This window comes from Spodoptera frugiperda, chromosome 20 (assembly GCF_023101765.2).
Source record: "Spodoptera frugiperda isolate SF20-4 chromosome 20, AGI-APGP_CSIRO_Sfru_2.0, whole genome shotgun sequence".
NCBI classification, from domain to species: domain Eukaryota; kingdom Metazoa; phylum Arthropoda; class Insecta; order Lepidoptera; family Noctuidae; genus Spodoptera; species Spodoptera frugiperda.
Genome location: NC_064231.1, coordinates 12,770,721 through 12,791,929, shown reverse-complemented (window position 1 = coordinate 12,791,929; position 21,209 = coordinate 12,770,721). Strand labels below are relative to the sequence as shown.

General features: G+C 31.2%; 1 protein-coding gene across 2 annotated transcripts in view; it reads left to right on the top strand.

The window, feature by feature from the left end:
- The window catches only part of LOC118261849 (elongation of very long chain fatty acids protein AAEL008004), a 38,344-nt gene that overhangs the window by 9,827 nt on the left and 7,308 nt on the right, over window positions 1–21,209 (top strand). Inside the window, exons 1-2 of one of the 2 annotated variants that reach the window (XM_050701459.1) lie at window positions 15,439–15,563; window positions 16,085–16,144. In XM_050701459.1, coding sequence (XP_050557416.1) covers window positions 16,099–16,144 — 46 coding nt within the window. In that variant the 5' untranslated portion in view covers window positions 15,439–15,563; window positions 16,085–16,098. Of the gene's footprint in view, window positions 1–15,438; window positions 15,564–16,084; window positions 16,145–21,209 lie in introns of those variants that run through there. The other variant, XM_035572847.2, reaches the window with a different exon arrangement.

Sequence of the window (21,209 nt, the reverse complement as noted above, 5' to 3'; positions counted from 1 at the left end):
ATCTCAATACGAGACTGAGTTGATTTCGAATTTAGTTAAAAAACTCTATAAAAAAAATAAACACAATAATACTATATAGTGTGTTTTTTTTAAATAAAAAGTATGTATTGATCATAAACTTTACTGCACTTACATTGTTAATTGGTATTTTTCAATTACAAAAAAAGAAAAAGTATTACTGGGATTTTTGAACGGTTTTTCGAAAATGTCTCAGTAGTAGCACGGAGTCTGGAATTGTGCCTAGTATATGGTAATAGGCTCACCTCCTATTACATGGGACTTATACCACAAATGGTGAAAAGTGGGTGTTCATTGCATAGCGGCATTACGTGCCGCAATGTGCACCTCTGCCTACCCATTCGGGGATAAAAGACGTGACGTTGCAAAAAATCTTTACGACAAATCGTAAGCGTGCGCCCTACCTAACATCTTCTACTAACCTGCGCAATAGACTATGACGTGCTGAACACAAGGGAAGTTTCCGTGTGGCCGGTACATTAAGCTATCATAATTATTACCCCCCCTACCGCTCGCTACGATAGCAAATTGAATGGAGCTCGTTAAGAGTAATTAATATGCACTTATTTGTATAATTTTCCATAACTCGTTTGTTGTATAAATAAATTTTACTGTCACTATTGAAAAATAACTGTACATCTTCTGATATTATGTCAATATTAACAGTATTTTATAATTTTTTAAGCCTCCCATTTTTTATTAAATTTTTGGTTCGTATGAAAATACCTAGCTAAAATCTCCTGTGGGAATTTTTAACTAAACTTAAAATCAATTTAAAGAGATTTACATTAATTAAAACGGCACAATCTAAGAGGTCAACTCTGACGTTTGTCAGTCTATGTACCGCTATAATTTGTTATGAACGTCCCTAGAACGTCAATATAAAAATGAAAAATACGGTAATTCATAATTAATCACTTCATTACTGTTACACTTTCATAAATGATATCATTTAGAAGCATCAAATTAATATTTATACTCGAGAAATGCATTGCATTTAAATAGACGAATGGTTATTCAAAGAATAATATGTACTTGCCTACATTATAACACTTATCTATATTATTACACTACTCAGCACCTTTCTTAGAACCAAAGTGTGACATTATAGATATTTATCTATAATAATTGTATATATGTAATGTAATGTAATAGTATCTATAAACAATTGGTTAACAAAGTTAAATAAAACAACTTCAACGTAGTCAACTTTACTATTTTCTTTTCTTGTATGCTTGTGAATTAACGTCATTAGGTGCGATTTTAGATTTACATGTATATGGGTATGTTGCGTAAAAGCATTTAAAATGGGCAGAGATTGCTATTTCAAGGAAAACAAGGAGTTGGTTGTAAGTTACGTGTTAATTAAAAAATGACACTGTTACGTTGACTCAGAGTAGTTTTTTGTTTATAAATTCATCCTGTTCGATAAGGCCTTGATTGTTTCCTATGTCTTAAAAAGATTTTGGCAAATTTTGTGGATGAAATATATACACGTGTTTTTTTTAAATATTCCTGTATTGCAATCGTTAGTTTATATTTTTGATCTCATAGTTAAAATTAGATTTGCCTTTTCAGATATGTAGTTGACAACCAGTATTAATTCATCATTTTTTATAAATGCAACGGTATAAATTGACTATCAATATATTATTTCCTTAACAACAAAACTAGGATTATGTTACACCTATACTTTATAGCCATTAATGAATCATTGACACATAGGCCGACCAAACCACGAACTGTAGTTTAAAAAAAATGACCAAACGGAACTAATAATATATTAACTGACCTAGACAAACCCACTATCTAGTGGTTAACCTTACCCATAGCTGCTGCCAGAATTTCCTTCGTCATACTTTACGATTTTAAATCCAAACCGGATTATAGATATAATGGTGACCAATGTTTGATCCAAGGTTTGGTGTCTTTGTACGATGTTTGGTCAAATGTGTGAGTTCATTATGTTCTCATCTTTTCAAATCAAATCAAATAGTGGGTGTTTGTTCATTCGTGATTCACAGGTTACATACATAAAGGTCTTAGGTAAAATGTGCTCTTAGGTAAAATCTTTTGATATCTAATATTGGGCCGTGGGGTCCAAGTGCTCCCAACATATCCTTTCAAAGATTTTGTAAAGAGGATGCTTGACACTTCAGGTGACCAAAAGCCTGGATACTAGATTGGCCATTGCCAATGAATGTGGCAATGCTGCCAGTCTTTTGGGTTATCCTACCTCACGACTCCGATGACGTTTATTTTTTCAACGCTTTAAGTTACTTTTTATTTCTTTTTATGTACTTATATTAAGTTGTAAATATTTTAGTCATATAATAATATTTTTTTATAATGATAATATACTAATAAAATTAATTGTTGGTTATAGAATTCTAAGGTCAGTACAAAATTTATTGATAGTTAATCATTTGTTATTACTCATCCTTAGTTTCCGGACAATACTGCCTCCGGCTTTATTTCTGCAGTACGTTTAATAAATAATTACTGTTATTAGTAGTGTTTAGTATTAGGTATTAGATAGTGAAGATGTATTATTGTTTGTTTTAATAATGTGACGTAATAATTGAATAGTAAATATTAATAAATCAGTTCCTCAAGCTAAAGTTAAATATTATGATTATTTTTATTTGTTAAATAATTTTAATCATAATATAGATGACTAGGTTTTATTTTAATGCCCGTCTTGTAGATTATTTTAAAATATTAGACACTTATTTTTTATTTTCTTACGGAAACAAATACTTTCATAGATATATTGATTTTAAGTATCATGTGACGTCACTTCTAGGTACGATTTATACGTATGACGTATTTGCTCCCAGTCCTAAACTTTGATTCGTTTTATTGAAGTATTGTTATCTTTACGACAAAATAAAAAAAAATACGTGTCTAATATTTTTCATGATCTAACTGACTGACTAATTCGATTTTAATTTACGTACAACGTCATCATCCCTAATAACAAAATTATTTGTTTACATTATACAAAAATAACTCATAAGTTTCTGTCAACAATAACCTGATTTAAAAAAAAACCGGAACAAACTAATCTACAGTTTTAAAACCGGCTCATTCTAAAATATTCCACATATACCTACGTATGTAGGAAAAAAAAACAAACAAATTACTCTAAACTAGTTAAAACAGCTGTTCTGCAAAAATATTATATAACTTATAGTAACTATGGGACATATTGATACATTTTTTGCCGTTGTTACTCTAAAATAACCGTTAAAATGGTATAAATACGGTCGTAATTATTCATAAGGTCAATGTCTCTTTCGTAACTTAAAGTTTTGTAAGCATAGCTAATAAAATGCTGATGGAACATTTAAAGTTTTAAATAAGTAACACATGTTAGTTGTATCGAATTAAATGTCAGTTCTTTGTTATTACCTATGGGATATTTTACGCATTAAACTATTTAAAATGTTATACGCAAAACTTAGGTAATAAGATTATTTTTAGTGTGCCTAATTTACAATGGAAATACCGTGGATTTAATGCACAGCTGCTTTGAAAATGTCAAAATAAAATTTTCCATCCGTGAAGCTAAGTTTAGCTCGTCCCAAAACGTATTTGTATGGAAAATCACGAGCAGAAATTCCGTCGTTATTACGAGTATTTTTATGTTGTTTATATCAGATATATTAAAACGGTGTTTTTATACAAAATGCCAAAAACAAATGCAGGTATTAATTTGCTGCATCGTCACGTCTTTTATTCCCTAAGGGGTATGCAGAGGTGCTGATTACGGCGCGAAATGTCATTATACAATGTTATACATTGTACCCACTTATTGCCATATTTGTTATTAATCCTATGTATTAGGGCGTGAGCTTATTGCCATATACTAGGGCACAATTCTGGGCTCCAACCTATTAAGAAATTTTCGAAAAGTCTAATAATACTATGTCTGACCCGGATATCGAAGCCGAAACCCCGGCAGTCGCACTTGCAACCACTCGACCAACAAGGCAGCTAAGTTGCTACCCATAATAACACCAATTATTAATATTTTCGGGGCTAGTAAAACGCTATAGAATGGAATGTCGTGGCCCAATTATATGCCTTAATTCACCGCCCATCTCACGGACTCGCAAACCAAGGCCTTAACAAATTAAAGTCATTAAATAAATCTATTTATATTTGTTACAAAACAGAAATTTATAATATGATTTATTATAATAATCTCTATGTTTCAACATATATTATAAGATTTATAAATTGTAATATATCTTTTGTCCAAAAAATAAATCTTTTCAAAGGTTTATTAATCACAAGAAATACAAATTTAAATAAGTAATAAATAATTTAAAAAAATAGTTTTGAGTCTAGACTTACTCAAATAATTCTAATTATAATACCTAATTCTAATGTAAATTTTTCATGTTTAAATTATCAAGAAATGCCTATCAGTATATAATTTACGAATTTTTATATAAAAAAAAGTTGAGTGACATGGTCAGGTCTTTATCCTATAAGACTGGATTTTTTAAGCTAGATCTATCCGGTTTTTTATCAAGTTCATGGGTTTTACAAAAGCGCCGAGTGTAATCTTATGTTAAAACAAGATTTTTCCGCGGACGAAGTCGCGGGCAGAAGCTAGTGGTTTTATATTAAAATAGACAATAGAATAAATGAACCTATATTCAAACTATGGTAAAAACAGCGATCAATCGATCTCAAAAAACAGTGATTTAGGTTTTTAATAAAGAAATATACAAACCCTATCATTTAAAACAATTTGTATTTCAATAAAAAAGTCACTGCGGAAAACATAGACTATGTTTTGATCAGTGTTTCATAGATTTTTTAGGCCCCTTTAGTGATTAAATTATAGTATACAGTTAGTAATTATATAGAGGTGGTGTTATTGAAATAGATGAAGGTTATTATTGCAGATATTAGGCAATCATGTTATTAATGTAAGTGATATTTTGTTACATTTGCAAGCCAAGCGTGTCCATCAAATATAGTCATAAGTACAGGGTTACGTGAGAAAAATGAAATATATGTCTTTATGGAATGCATTATTATTCGGTTTTTACAATATTCTCTGTAATCACTATATTTTATTTTTTTATTATATAAATTAGAAAGGAAAATACCTAAGCCAGAGAAATTGGTTTTTTTTTATTATTTATTCCTTTTCCATATAGATTACATTATAATATACTAAGCCCCACAAAACCGTTGTAATGGTTAAATGATTCTTTATCATAATTATTTATCACCAATGATAATTAAACATGTAATACTATATACCAAACTCTCCTCTAAACCCGAAAAATTGGTTAAATTATCCTATCATATTTATTTATTACAAAAGGTTTCGTATTCTATCATTAATTTACAAAATAATCTAATTTAAATTCCGTCTACTGTTACATTACAGCTACTGAACCCATACTTATGAGTATTACATCAGCTACGCACTTCATTAATTTACTTTTTATTACTCAACCAAATAAAAATGGTATTGTGTATATTTGTAATAATACACATATAATAGTATACGCAAAATAACACTTGAACTTAATTATGGCAATCGCCTGCACAATTCACATAGATATTTATTGCTGTAATGATTTCAATTTATGGTCTTTTCAGAGTTTGAGTAGCAATAATTGCATTATTGCTTTGAGCAATAAGTATTAATGTTAATATTAATTGCTTTTACTCTTTGTGAAACAAAATTTCGACGAAACTACGACATTACGTGAGCACGTAAACTTTGAATTTGTTGCAATGAACTTTACGTGACGGTGAAATACTGACTGCCACACTCAGAGACATTTAATGATTACTAAAAAATATTCCTTTTTAAGGATTTTTTATCAAAAACAAGTGCTAAGGAGATTAAATGACTCTCGAATAAAGCGGTTAAATATGTCTCATATTGTTTAAAACGTAATATAATATAGTTACTTTTCATAATAATAAAGTGTTTTTTTTTTTTTTTATAGTAATATTAATACTAGTTTAGGTGTATAGAGGAATATTTTTATTATTTATTATTTCCTCTATGTTATACCAAATGATCAATACTACGTTAGATCTTGAATACTTATACAGCTATTTATTATACTCAAACATTCTTAGGTCTTTCAAAACATGTTTAAATAGTTTTATATGTATAGATGTATGCGAATATAAGTATCACTCTACGTGAAGCATAAAATAACTAATTAATTGGCTTTTTTTTAAATTCACGTATGTACTAATATATTATTTAGTATTCGCATATAAATGTAGAATATAATACCTTATTATAATTTTTTTTTTTGTTTGTTTTTATGACCCCCTTATAAATCAGTATCTAAATTAGGTACTTTCAAAAATGTCGTCTTTGCTAATGTGCAAACTCGTTTTTGATGGTAAAATTATAAAGCTAGATTTAAGGATTGATAAAAAAGTAGTAAGTAGGAATGATAAAAAAGTAGTTCTTATATGGAATAAAATTACAACAGATTGTAGTGTTATCAATCACACTAATTTATTCCTTAATAAAATCGAATAGATTATATTTTTGTTTGTTAATTATTTAATCCAATATTTATTAGTTATAGCGGAAAAATCAACAAACAAAACATTAATTTGTTTTTAATATCATGTTTTCCGTACAAAATGATAAATAAATAATTAAAATTCCATTCATTATAATATCTATTTTTGATTGATTTTCCAACTAGTTTATTGTAATAGTAATGACGTCTTATCTACTGACGTCATTTGGAAAATTACGTATTTATTTGAATATGATAATAATAAATTAGAACAAGTCTCCTAATAGATGTGCAGAATAATCGAGAAGCAGTTTATTATTTTTAACGGTTCAATAATTGTTCTTTATCAAGCCAGTTATTAAAATTAATAAGTTTTAAATACATAGTATAATACCCAACAACCCAAAACATTCATAAACTTCTCCTAAATTTTAAGAAGCGCCCATGTTACACTTAACTTTATTTTAATTTTCACCAACCTGTAAATGACACCTAAAGACACAAGAAAGGCGTTAGTTTAAATGTCACGCTTAATTATTATTTTTTTATTTAAAGATATGATTTAGGTAATTAAAACTATGTTTAAAAAACAGACTTCCAAAACTTTAAACTTTAGAAAACAAAAAATAACTATTATTGTACTGCCTGTGTCTACCCACTGCTAGTTTAGAAGTCGGTGGCACCAAAATAACTAAAAAAAAATTAGACAAGGAAAAAAATACTTTTCGTTTATAACAGTTTACAATGAGTACTGTAAAAATAATTACTTAAACAACAATGAAGTATAAAGCAAGTTTTAAGTACTAGTCTTCAGTTTATCAAGGTACTAGTTAGACCAAAGTAAGGGTAATTTTCTCGGGAAGTACTTAAGGAACATTAGTCATTGTTTGAGTTCGTACTCTTTAATTTTTATTAAGAAATTTTCCTTTGTGTTCCACAAGCTTAGTATTAAGTTGTTAGTCGAGAATTATGAGCCTTAATTCTAGAGCATTAAGTAGCAATTTCATGTCTAGCGTAATTGAAAATTGAATGAAAATATAGTAAACATGTGTCTGATAAGCATGAAATCTCGGGATGGGAAAATAATTATTATGTTTCTATCGTCAATGCTAACTTCTGCCAACGGTTTCATCAATGTTTCTTATAAAAAATCCTACCTGTCACCCAAGTCAGCTCACCAAAGTCTATTGTCTGTATACCAAATCTCATAAAAATTCGTTTAGTAGTTTTAGCGTGATTGACGGACAAATATGCAAAAAAACTAATTTTCACATTTATAATATTATGATGTGAGCAACATATAATTTTATTTGGAATGTAACTTATTTATTTATGTATGTGCAACATATACTGCATATAACTTTTTTTTTTCGAAATAATCTATCATTCACAGTATATTCTAATTGTAAGTCTTTTCGAACATAGGTTCTCCTCCTCCGTTCTTTAAAAAATCGTACCAGAAATTGACGATAACTGCGCAGAAGCCAGTACTAACTTTAGTCTAAACAAAATATGAAAATACTGTAAGTTTTCACATAATATTCAGCACTAAGCCGTTTGCTAATTCACATACTAGCTCTAATGCAATATGTAGCCTATTGTATTTGTTAGCTCAACATAAATATATACTTGGTAATTCCAATTTACTTGATGTCAATGTGTGAACAACAATTTATTTCTAGGTTTAAAATTTTATACGCATTTACGGAATATGAAAATTTAAACCTAGTTGAATTAGTTTATTGTACAGTTCATACCAAATTTCTTTAATTTCTTTGATTTCTATAATAATTATAAGATTTTTGGTGATTTTTTCTATAGGAATTATTAGGTAGTTAGGTACTTCCACACTATAAATAGTCATTTCAATCAAGTCTGTTCCCCCTCTCCCCGCTCCCTAAAGCTGCGTAACTGCCTAGCAGGTTACCAGGGCTCCGACTCGAAAAACAGGAGTAAGAACGGGGTGGTTTTTATTCAGTAAGAGTTTGACACTCCCTCTCGCAGCGCCCAAGGCATATTTTGTTTTCGACTTTATCCGACTTTGTTTGATTTGAGTAAGAAATGAAATTCTCTGCATTAGTTAATAATACAAATATCTAGATTAGCAACATCCTGGCCACCTTTTTCTTAAGCTAGGCCCCTGACGCATAATTTTGTGAAACAAGAAACCGTTGCCTTAGTAATATATTATAATTATATATTTTTTATAATCTTTCTTCATAGTCCTTTTGTCTTGATGCATCGCAGTGTCATATGATTATAACGGAACTCAGCTGTCAAGCCAAGGTCGACCCTATTGCAGTACCATTATGTTCCGTTTTAGTGATCTTTAATTATTTGAATGTCACTGACACGCACCGGCCGCAACGTGTTATTGATGTGTTGCAATGTATAATTAGATTTCTATAATTTATACATGAAGGTTAATAGAAAATGTGTGTGTGAAGTTGTTTGGTAGTAAAAATGTCTTTTTTAATTAATCTGGTTGGAGATATAAAGATAAAATAATTATTTATTTATTTAAAAAGCTGTATGCAGATCAATAGGTATATAGGTGGACATAATGCCGTTGGCATTTTCTGCCCGTCTGACCTTTAAGTGGTGCAAAGAAAATAACCAGCGGGTGCAAGGAGCATGCCAAGTTGTATTCAAGTAATCATTTACAAAATTGAAATAATAAGAAACGTATACTTTTATTGTAACTTTCGTGAGACATACTAAATTAATTATTATGTTATCGGCTTACTCACGTAATGTTTTGACGACACACAACGCGGCGATTGTCGTGTCGTGCGTCATGTGTCGCGGAATGCTGCTCATGAATATGAGCCTGGTGAAAAGTGGGTGTACATTGTATAGCGGCATTACGCGCCGTAATGTGCACCTCTGCCTACCCCTTCGGGGATAAAAGGCGTGACGTTAAGTGTTAAGAATATGAGCCTCTAGCATGGCTTGAAACTAGTCGAGTTCCTCGTCAAAACATTACGTGAGTAAGCCGATAACATAATAATTAAAATACGTATAATAATATATGAAGGTTCTAGAAATTGAAAGGTCTGTTTGTTTGCCTCGTTGATCGAGTGATCACTACTGACTACTGATAAAGTCAAGAAGCGATTTGCGAATGGTGCAAGACCTTTGCGATTTTTCGAAAATTCTTACCATATAGGTATTTCGAAAAATATATGGCCTGTATGTATATATTCGTAACACAACTTATGATAAATGTGGGATACATATAATGTACTCATCCGTTTCACTAATTTCCACCAAGGATTTCAAAATAAACATTTAGGTAAAACATTTATACATACAATCGGAGCAACTTCATCAATCACGATAAAATAAAAATTAATGGACAACATTATATAATAAAATTTAAATATCATTTTTACTACACAAATAGTACACAAAAAGTTGAATCAGGAATTTCCAAAACAATCGCTTTAAAAATAATAAAAATCGCGCCTGGCCATGAACTTGTGATAATTCAAAATGTAAATCTTATATACCTTTTAAAAAATATAAATAAACTTTAGGTACCTACATTATGTTATTTGTATAAAGTCTATAAATAAGAATTGTATAATATGATTTATAATTATACCTATATCAAGATATTTTTAGCAGTGGTTCACACACATTAATTTTCAATTCTTTTTTTTGTCTCATGTATAATAAAATTGAGTATAATGTCATAGAATGAACGATCTTTATGAGTTCTAGGTATATAAGAAAAATGTGTAGATACATATGTTTATATAACACAGTCCGCGTCACCCCGTTTTAAAGGACCCGAGACGGTGGTGCGATTTAAGACCATGTGTGCTTCCAAGACGTAGCACAGAGGAGATCAACACATCACTCCTCTGTGCACATTGAGGTGAGACCTGACAAAACAGGCCGGCACAATTTTGGGGAATTTTGTTTCTTGCTCTCTCGTTCCCACGTATGAGACGGGACACCAGGGTCGTTAGTCAGTAAGAGTCTGGCAGACCGTTCCCAGGTAAAATCCTGCCTAAAATTAGAATAAGAAAAAGCAATAATTTATTTGTTTTCATTTTGATAAGCACACCAGTGCGTAGGTTCTAAATTGGGATACTAAAAACAATCATTTTAGGTCATTTAACTCAACGGGGAATCTGAATGACGTACTTGGCTATTTATTTGCGTAATATGCTAAATATTAACGTAATAGTAGGTAATCTTAAAACACTAAGATGTCCGGTTATTGAAAATAAAATGTATTTATTTGTAGCAAATTTAACGATCATCATAGGCAGGTATATAATTTAAGCATAAATCTCAAATTAAATATTCACCTTTTAAAAATAATAAATAAGACTGCATCTTTGTTACAAACAAACGTACTATACACGTCATGTTTAGATAATTTATAGTCTTTATCCTATTGTAAATAAAGTTCAAAATAAATAAACGGCTTATAATAGATCTATCATTGTTGTTCCTAATTACAAAAGGATGTTGACTGACCTTAACATTTCAACCATAAAACTGTAATTTCAATGTATTGACAGTTTGATATTCAACAATTTATTGTAACTTATCATTATTTATGCTTCAGGCATCCTTAGTAAATTTGTTTGAAGGTAATTATTAAGTCTCAATACAATAATAATATGTATTATAATGATAAGTATCATTTTTATTTTATTAACAAACAATTTGCAACCTTAAACTTTATGCTGAAGTTTTAATTTTGCACCACATACATAAATTTCAATTCACTAAATACATGTTATGATAGATAGACCGATTTATTTTGCTGAAATTTTATTATTTCTAAAGATTTAGCAAAATTCTACCTTCAGAGGATTTGATAACTTAAAACTAACATATTTAAGGTTCAAAATCAAACAAAGTCACAACTTGATGACCTTAACATTGACCAATATTGCATAATAAGTAAAAAAATGTCGAGTCAACATTCGGCCGTTGCACTCTTGGGTTAAGTAAACATAAAAATATTTGATTTGTCAACACGGTAATGAGGAAACCTTGTTTTAGTTCCGAGTGTCAAGATTTTTGTTTAGTATTTATGTTAATAGAAGAAAAACTTACACATAAAAGAATATACATAATAAAGAATAGTTTTGAAGCATATTTTAGAGTGTCCGTCGGCGGTATTACCGGATCTTCAAAACTTCAAAAAAAGAGCATAATCCTACGCCCGGCAATGCTCCAGTGACTCGTCTGGTGCTGCTTGTTTGCCTCTTATCCCATAAAAAGCATATTACACGTATGAGAAATCTACATTATACGTACATCTATTATTACGCTTATCTCAATTTTTCTCGAAAGAAATGTCATGTGTGTTTATTCTTTGAAGACAAAATTAAATGATCAGTTATAAGTTATTATTCTCAGGCTAAATATGTCACCAACCCGCATTGAGTAGGCGTAATGAAAACTTTTCCGTGCGAGAAGAAGTCTTTGGTCAGCAGTGGCCACTTATATGCTGTTGATGTGATGTGAAATATAATACAACCGAGTATTCTGAACATTTTACAAGGTTATAAGCTACTTATATAGGCACTTAAAATGTATCTAACCATATGACATTACTTATTAATGTATCATTTCAAAACTTGATATCATTATAAAAAACACATTTTGAAGTTTATTTCCTTTATGAAAGGAAATACTTATAATTATGTTACACTTTAATAAGTCAGTACTAGTCTAGATTCTCACGACAGCAACCTTGGGTGTATAACGAAAAGTCCTATCTCACGTGTCAACCACCATGAGTTACAACCTTATTTCAACACCATTTAAGTCTAATTTCAAACACAAAATTGAAACGGTGCGTTGTTGAAAGAATCACTGGAAATGCATTGTCGTTGTTTTTTTAAATTGAACAATTAAGATGGTGTAACTCAGTTTTTGTGGTTAAAAATTAATTTGTGGGATCAATTTTATTGGTTGGCTGATAATGTTTTTGTAAACTAATAGTTCTAGTGAAGGTTGAAGTCATTATAGCTGTGGTTAGTGTTTTATAGATGAAATATCTTAACCTCTTTAAAGATTAAATGTTAAGTACAATGGGAGTCACATGCGCCTGACCACCACTAAACAAATGTTCGCTTGTATTTCATGAAATTGCTTCTTCAAGCTGCAACCTTACCGCTTTTCTATTTGATGAGACAATTATGGGGCTTAATAGTATGTTTTTCCTAGGTTAAAGTAATATTTTTTTTTAATGATAAGCAGATCTGTCCTCACTATACTTGTCTTAACGTAAGGTGCATTTTTTTATTTGAATTGTAATTGACTAAATAATATTTTTTCTTTTTAATTTAATAAAGGACTTTGTCTCTCAGAGAGAACATCGTCCAGTGCCGTTATAATCATAGAAACTTAACATAAAAACGAAAAAAAACTTAATAGCTACTAAATGTCTAAACACTATAGCCTACAAACTTGTATAACTAGTCTACCAATAAATTTATATAACATTTTTCCTTATCACAAAAAAAAGCAAGAATGCTGTTCACATCGAAATAATGTTCTAATTTACACACTCCTTTAAATACGAAAAAGATTTACGTTTTTTTCACAACTTTTTACGCAGAATGATTGCATTAAAGAACTCCATGAAACGTTGCAATATTTCTTCAATTCATAAACTTGAACGTGATACTGTTGCATAATTAGCAATACGCAGACTACAATTTGCAATTCTGTGGCCATGTCCAAAAGTATTAATTATTTTTATTAGTCCTTCAGATAATTGTGGTAGTTAAACACTGATTAGAAAACTTAATCTATGGGATTTTATTTGAAGCCTACTTTTTTTAAATCTTTATTAAATAAATTGGAGGGTTTAATCACACAGTGATTATGTCACCCTCATAGGACCCTTAACAAAATATACACATCAACATAAAAGAACTTAATATCTATTAACAAAAGAATTTTTAATTAGTAAATACAATTTTCTAGCTTTATCCGATTTTTTTTTTATAAAAATGTTGCCCCACACTTAGGTTTTCTCCTGTGTCGTGGGTGCGTTTACAAACAAACAAGTTTACATGCACATGACACCCAGACCCGAAACAACAATTTGTGGATCACACAAAGAGTTGCTCCGTGTGGGAATCGAACCCGCTACCCGTTGCGCGGCAGCCAGTTGCCCAGCCACCGCACCAACCGTGCAGTCAACTTGGATTGGATGCCTACTTATAACTTTTGACATAAATACCATAGTACTATAAATTAGTTTTTTCTAATCACTCGACTAGTATTCAAATATTACATGTTTAACGCAATTTAAGCACTTATAAGTATTTTTCTCGAAACATTTCAAAACCTGATTTCGTGCTGCGTTTTTTATATAAACATCTATTTACTACTATATCCTGGCAGATAAATTAAAAATGTATATTGGCAAAATTTCGAAGGCGACGCAGGCCATTAATATCAGTAAAAAAAAATCTAAATATCAAGTGTGCAGCTAAAGAATTTTAAATACACCGTCTAAAAATATCCGTTAACAAAATAATTTACATGCCTACCTGAATAAATCATTATGTTCTAGAAATTCTTCCTACATATTTGGTATGTTTAATAGTAAACAACTTGATATTTCCTTGTTCACTGAAGAAATAAAATATAAAACAAAATAAATAAAAAGTGATGCTAGGTATTTTACCTAAGAGGTAGGTAAAGGTATAAAATAGGTACATCATCATTATCAACAGCCTATAAGTGGCTACTGCTGACCAAAGGCTTCTACTCACACGGAGAAGGTTTGAGCATTAATCACCACGCTTGCTTAATACGGGTTAGCAATGTCAAACTTATTATCAGAAATTATAAGTTCAGGTTTTCTTACGATATGCTAGCTAAGGAGGAGGCGGGGCGCGTGAGAGAAAGAACCTCTTCACGCCCCAGCCGTCGCGAGAGACACTCCGGGCGTCGGGGATCGCGCGACGATATCCGGCCACCGTAAGTGCGGGTCTGCGGACGACGAGCAAGGGTAGCTCGCCGCCCGACCAGAACCAGACCCGTGCGTGCGGCGCGTCGCGTTCTGCGCGCGCCTCAAAGAGCCATCAGACCACCACAGATGGGGCCCAGTAGGGCTGATGCCTAATCCGGAGCTGCGGACAACCTAGCGGGTTTACCGGGGCTCCGGCTCGACGGGCAGGATTAGGAACGGGGTGATTTTTAGTCAGTAAGAGTCTGACACTCCCTCTCGCCTCGCCCAAGGCGGGAGAAGTCATTGGATGATTTTCCACCCTAAAAAAAAAAAAAGGTTTTCTTACGATGTTTTCGTTCACATTTCGTCAGTGGTGTGTAAAACAATCTTAGAAGTTTCTAATGTAGTTACATATAACTCGGAAAAAGTCGCATTAGTAGTTGCCGGTGATAGGTTTAAACCTGCACCCTTATGCTCGAGAAGCGAGTTTACCTTCTGGGCCTTGATTTAAATAAAATAAAATAAGAAAAGTTAAGTATGCTAAGCAGTTATAACCACCTTTTTGTAGGGGAAAAATTATCCAATGCTTTCTCCCGCCTTGAGTGAGGCGAGAGGGAGTGTCAGACTCTTACTGACTGAAAACCACCCCGTTTGCTTACTCCGTACTCTTGCTTTTCGAGCCGGAGCCCCGGCAACCCGTTAAGTTTTTCGCGGCTCCGTAGTTTTAACCAACTTCGAATACTATTTAGTATATTTTTCTTACATAATATTTGTTTATATCCATATTTTAATACTTAGACGCAAATATACGCACTATTTGTATAATTCGTGAAAATTTAAATGATCTTAAGTAGTCAAACAAGTGTGCCAGTGTCATCTCAAGGATTATTGTTATTATATTTTCGCAATACTCTAATTTACTTTTAATGCGATATTTCGTACGAATATCAGTTTCCCATCACGCTCTGACTGAGCAGTGCGTTTGTCACGTGTTTTAATTTTAGTATTATTTATTTAGGTTAGGCTTTGTTTTAAATTGTGTGTTGTGTTTTTTATTTTTGTTTTTAAATTGTAAGGTGCGTTTTTAATTGTGATTTGCGTAAACAAATACGTATTTTTTATTTTATCAATTATACATTACTTATAAAGAAAAGTAGTAAAACATTCGATGTTTTCTTTTTAAATCCTAGCAGGGATTTTAACACATATAGATATCAATATATATCTATATGTAGTGCTGATGCCTAATCCGGAGCTGCGGACAACCTAGCGGGTTTACCGGGGCTCCGGCTCGACGGGCAGGAGTAGGAACGGGGTGGTTTTTAGTCAGTAAGAGTCTGACACTCCCTCTCGCCTCGCCCAAGGCGGGAGAAGTCATTGGATGATTTTCCACCCTAGAAAAAAAAAGGTTTTCTTACGATGTTTTCGTTCACATTTCGTCAGTGGTGTGTAAAACAATCTTAGAAACTACATATAACTCGGAAAAAGAAGTGGCAAAACTTTCGATGTTTTATTTTTCAATCAGCAAGGATATTAACACATATAGATATATATTGGTTTAGACTTTAATTCTAATATTATTTATCTTTATTTCCAGGTCCAAATACAAGCATGTCGTTCGTCGACTCATATAGAAAATTCATGGAGCGCAATAGCGGTGAGTACTTAATTATATCATAGTAATAATATTTCAATGAAACAAATACGTAATAATCAAAACTGGGAAGTAGGAAGGGAGTACGGCGAAGCAAACACTGCACAAACACACAAAGAGACAATCAAACGTCAATTGTTACGTTTCTTACATATTTCTTTCGCTTCATCAACAGTCATCATTCATCAATCTTTTTATGCATGTTCGTCGGTTAAGGGCACTATTGGCCCTTCTTTAATCGCCAATCTGGTTGGTATAGGGACGTTTTAAATAGGTACCGTAAATCGTATCCCGGTACCAATGATATCCGCTCTGTATACTCCTTTCATACAATTGTTTAAAATTAAAACACCTTCTTTACGATAGTCACCACTTTAGCCATATTAATGATATTGGTAACATTGAAGAAAATTTCCGAAATTAAAATTTTATGAAAAACATAAAAATTCCATAGTAATAGAAATTATGCTTATACGTAGGTATATTCAAGGTTTTTAGGTCAATGTCAAAAAATATTATTTATGATATTCATTTATAAATGTATAATAATCTAAAATGCTTACTATTAACGCTTACAACGTAACTGTGAATGAATTAATTGTATATTTAAATGTTATTGGTATTATGAGGTCAAAGATGAGACGCTAATATGTAATAGTATGAAGAAATCGTAAATTAAAATATTGAAAAGGTGAATCGAAAAGGGATTATATTTTGTTTACGAGGTTTTTACGAGAACTTAAACTATTGGTAGTGAATTTGGAAGAGGGTTTGTGGTAATTGAGAGGTATTATAGAGTTCACCCTTTGGGGAACAGTGAGTAAAGTTCCCTGAGAAACGGGCTTTCTACCTAACTGTTGTTTGATGGGATTTTCTATCCATGTTTATTCGCACGTCAACTTGAACGCTACTATGTAGTGCGATGTTATGATTTATGACGTCATCCGTCTATGTGCCACTTCTCTCATCTGTTGTGTCTGTTGTTACACACCCCCAACAATATCATTACCACTAACACTCTCTTATACCACGACACTGAGACCGATCTTCAGCTCTTCACATTCAAGCCGGCCGCAGACTATGAGCTAAGCTGAGTTAGTTTATTTTACTTCGCACAGCCGATGCATTTTCCTTACCTGTCGCATACCTACTTAGTTTGAGATCTGCACACAAGTATGAAAAACTGCATCGACTATGCAAACTAATAGTAGGTAAGCCCACGATGCTAAATTATTTATTTTTTAAATACACTTCCTTTAGCATGCTGTCGACCTCTCTTCTCATAATCTGACGAAACTGACTAGATTTAGTTAGATTTGGACCAACATTGCAGTCTTAAATATAAAATGTAGGATTAAAAGTATAGTTTAAATAAAATTATATTTTTATACAACTAATAAATGCAGAGATAACCTAATTAAGTGCTTTGTTTATTTTATACGTAAAAAATAGTGCATATTTAAATATTGCACGTGAGTTCTTAAATGGTCTAGTAATCGAGCTTAAATAGTTTCACGGTCAGCTAATAATGAGTAATTATAATAAAAATATAATGTAAAAATAATTGCTTTACTCAAGATGGGGATTTTTGAAAATTATAATTTGAATCATGCAAACTGTTTGTAAACTTGACATTCATATGGTTTGGAATGTTACAAAATCATTGCATATAATGATGAGATGGTTAAGGAAAATGGAACCAGATAATTATTGTATTAGGTATAAGAAAAAATACATACCTACATTGGGTTTTTATAACAAGTGGAAGTATAATTAGAGGCAACGAAGTACTACTGAAATTACTTAAAATATATTTAAAATAAAAATTTAAACAAAGACATTGTTACAAAATATAAATTTTCTACCATATAGGTCCCACATATCCTTCTGAACTGTCTAACATAATATACACACTTATGGTAATAATAATTACGTAACCGGACGTTATTTTAAATAATTTTCAGTAAACAACGTTATTAAAGACTAACATCAACCTCCTCTTTTTGAAGTAGATTAATGTAAAAAGTTAAAATCTGCTCTTAAGTGTAACAAACACTTTTCTGAAAACCGCATCAAAATCGTTTCTGCCAATTGTGAGATAACCGCGCAAAAATATACATACATAGGTAAATTAGCTACATTTCTGAAGTCGATCAAAAAAAATCATCATATACAAAACTACTAAGCTACTGGATAACAAAAACTTGTGAAAAATGTTAAACTTAACTTAAAAATCATTTTTGGCACATTGTAAACGAATTGTCATTTTTCTTGTATATTCTTCGCACATTCTGTATCTACGCGGATCTTTATGGAATCTATTATTGTGATCAACATTTGCTTACTGTGGACTCTAATGTTTGAACATTACCCATTGTTGGTTCAGTTTACTACAGAAATATTTGTTTGAGTTCGAATTTGAAGTAAACTGTAGGACGTAGGTATAATCGGTGACAGAAATCGTACTTTTTTTGTTTAGTTTAAGTTAGGCACGTGTAAGGTTAGTAATTGAATATAACGAAGGGATATTAAAAATAACAGTCTACTAAAATAAGAAAATTTGATTTCTTTTTCACCAAAGATGTGCTATGATAAGATATTCAGGTACACATATCTTAACACTGGTGGAAACGATTTCAATTAACGATGTGTATAAATGTGTATAATCGGGCCTCCCGTAACCTCACTCACACAACAAAACACAACGCATGCGTTGTTTCACGTCTATTTTTCTCTGAAGCTTTGGTATCACTCCGGGCGAGCCGGTCCATTCGTGCTGAAACATGGTTCTCACACACTTAATTTATGAAATCGTTAACCAAATAGATATAAGTGACAAGATAAATAAAGCAAATAAAGGTAGTATATAAAAGTCCATCATGGCTTACAAAATTGAAATAGAGTAATAACAGGTACCATTGCAAAAATACATATAATGTTCATACATTTTGTCAACGCAATACAACATTTCGTGCTCGATTTCTAAACTTTAACAAAAAAAAATTATACACAAAACTTAGGTTTGTACGCAACTGTACGTGCGTGACAAAGTCATTATTATTTCTTCACGTAACCAAGTGTGTATATAGTTATTTACCTTTATATTCTACAAACATACAGTATGTATTACTAAAGTAAATATAAATAAATTGTTTGTCATCTCCATCGCAGTACATCTACGTCTTTTCTTAAAGTCAAAGTCAAGGCATTTGTTTCGCACTTTTGAAACTTAAATATTGCTAGTATGGATATGCGTGCTAGTATAGGTTATATGTGCGCATTAACTTTGTTAAGCTAAAATAATCCTTCGCTATAAAAATATATTTCATATTTTTCAAAATCACTAGATTTTTTATTTCTACAATAGAATTTGTATTGTCAAAAGTCCAAGCCCAATTGATTTTGCTAACAGTACTTTAATGAATAAAGATTAGCTAATTTAACTAAAGATCTGACTCTATGATTCCCTTTTTGTTAAATTCCAAATACACTATTAAAATCCATGTTATTCAAATAATTAAGTCAAAAATAATATCCTACTAATATTATAAATGCAAAACTTTGTTTGTTTGCTACTCATTCACGTCAAACCGACTGAAAGGATCGAGATAGAATTTAGAACAGGGGTAGATTGTTAAGAATTTAGAATAACAGACTCCACTCTTTATCTCACAGAAATGCGGACAAAGCTGCTGTCAGAGTTATAAATAATTCAATGATTGGTCCTAGGGAATCTTTTATTTATTACCATATTTAGTTTTAATAGCCAAGGCAGTAACCTAACAATTTGAATGAAAATAATAATTGTTTTGTTTTGTTTTGTTTGTAATAAAAAAGCAATTAATAGAAATACCAGTCTAAAAATAGAAGCATTTTATAGTCGTTTTATTGAATAATGTTTATAGCTGTATAACATCACGCTATGACCTATTGGAATAGAATAATTACCATACAAAATATAGGTCAGGATATTTTACATAACTTCATAATTACGACTTTTTAATTCTTCATGGCAACAGACTAAATTAAATTTGGACATTTAGTATCCACAAATCATTAGTTTTATTGTGAATGTAGCTAAGCTATTCTATTCTGTAACTTTCAATTCCAAAGATTGAAGTGAACTCGATCGCAGTCCACCGTATCATTGGTTGTGACAATAACTTTTTTCGATATTAATTTATATACATATTCGGAATAACCGAATTTTTCTCCATCGAATAATGTATGTAACTAAATAAGTATTGCAAAAAAAAGCAATCAAAAAAATCTCTTAGATCAATTAGCTACTCAACCGTCATTATGTAGCTTCTGACTTATACGGACCTCAATTCCCGTATAAACAGTGGAACAAATCATGTTCGTAATAGACGAAGGACAAATAAAAATGATTCAATTTGTCATTGCGTGAGGATTACACCGGTTGCATAAATAAATAATTAAAGTGCAATCAAGATCAGTACCTTTATAATTATAGAGCAGAAATTTCCATAACGGTATTTAATATTTTATGGCGAAATTCAAACATCAGCGTTTTTCTGAATGGGGATAAAAATTAAGAAAAAATTTAGATTATTATAGATAAAAGAGATTGTCACGCGATGATGTCTGAAATAATGAAAATTAATAAACCCAGAGATTTTTTTATACAAAGTTATACAATTTATTTAATTAAATTAAATAACCAATAAATATATCTGTTAACATTGGCCACCCAGAATCAAGTAAATGACAAAATAATTAATTCATAAACTCGTAAGTATTAATTACTGTTTTGAATAATTGCATCGTTTCAATTCAAATAGCACACTTCTGTACTGTGACTAGAATATTGCAATAAAAATCGGTCACCGGGCCAATAGTAACTGATGGCATAATAACGTCACAGGCATTTTATATATTGTGCTTTGTTTATTTTACAATACATATTTTGAATATCTACAACACAACTTTCCCAATGGATATCATTAGAACCGACTAAACAAATACATTTGACATTGTCCGGGACTCAGTTAAATATAGTTCCTTAGTCGGCTGTTTGCAGCACCGCCCTCTGATATACTTACCC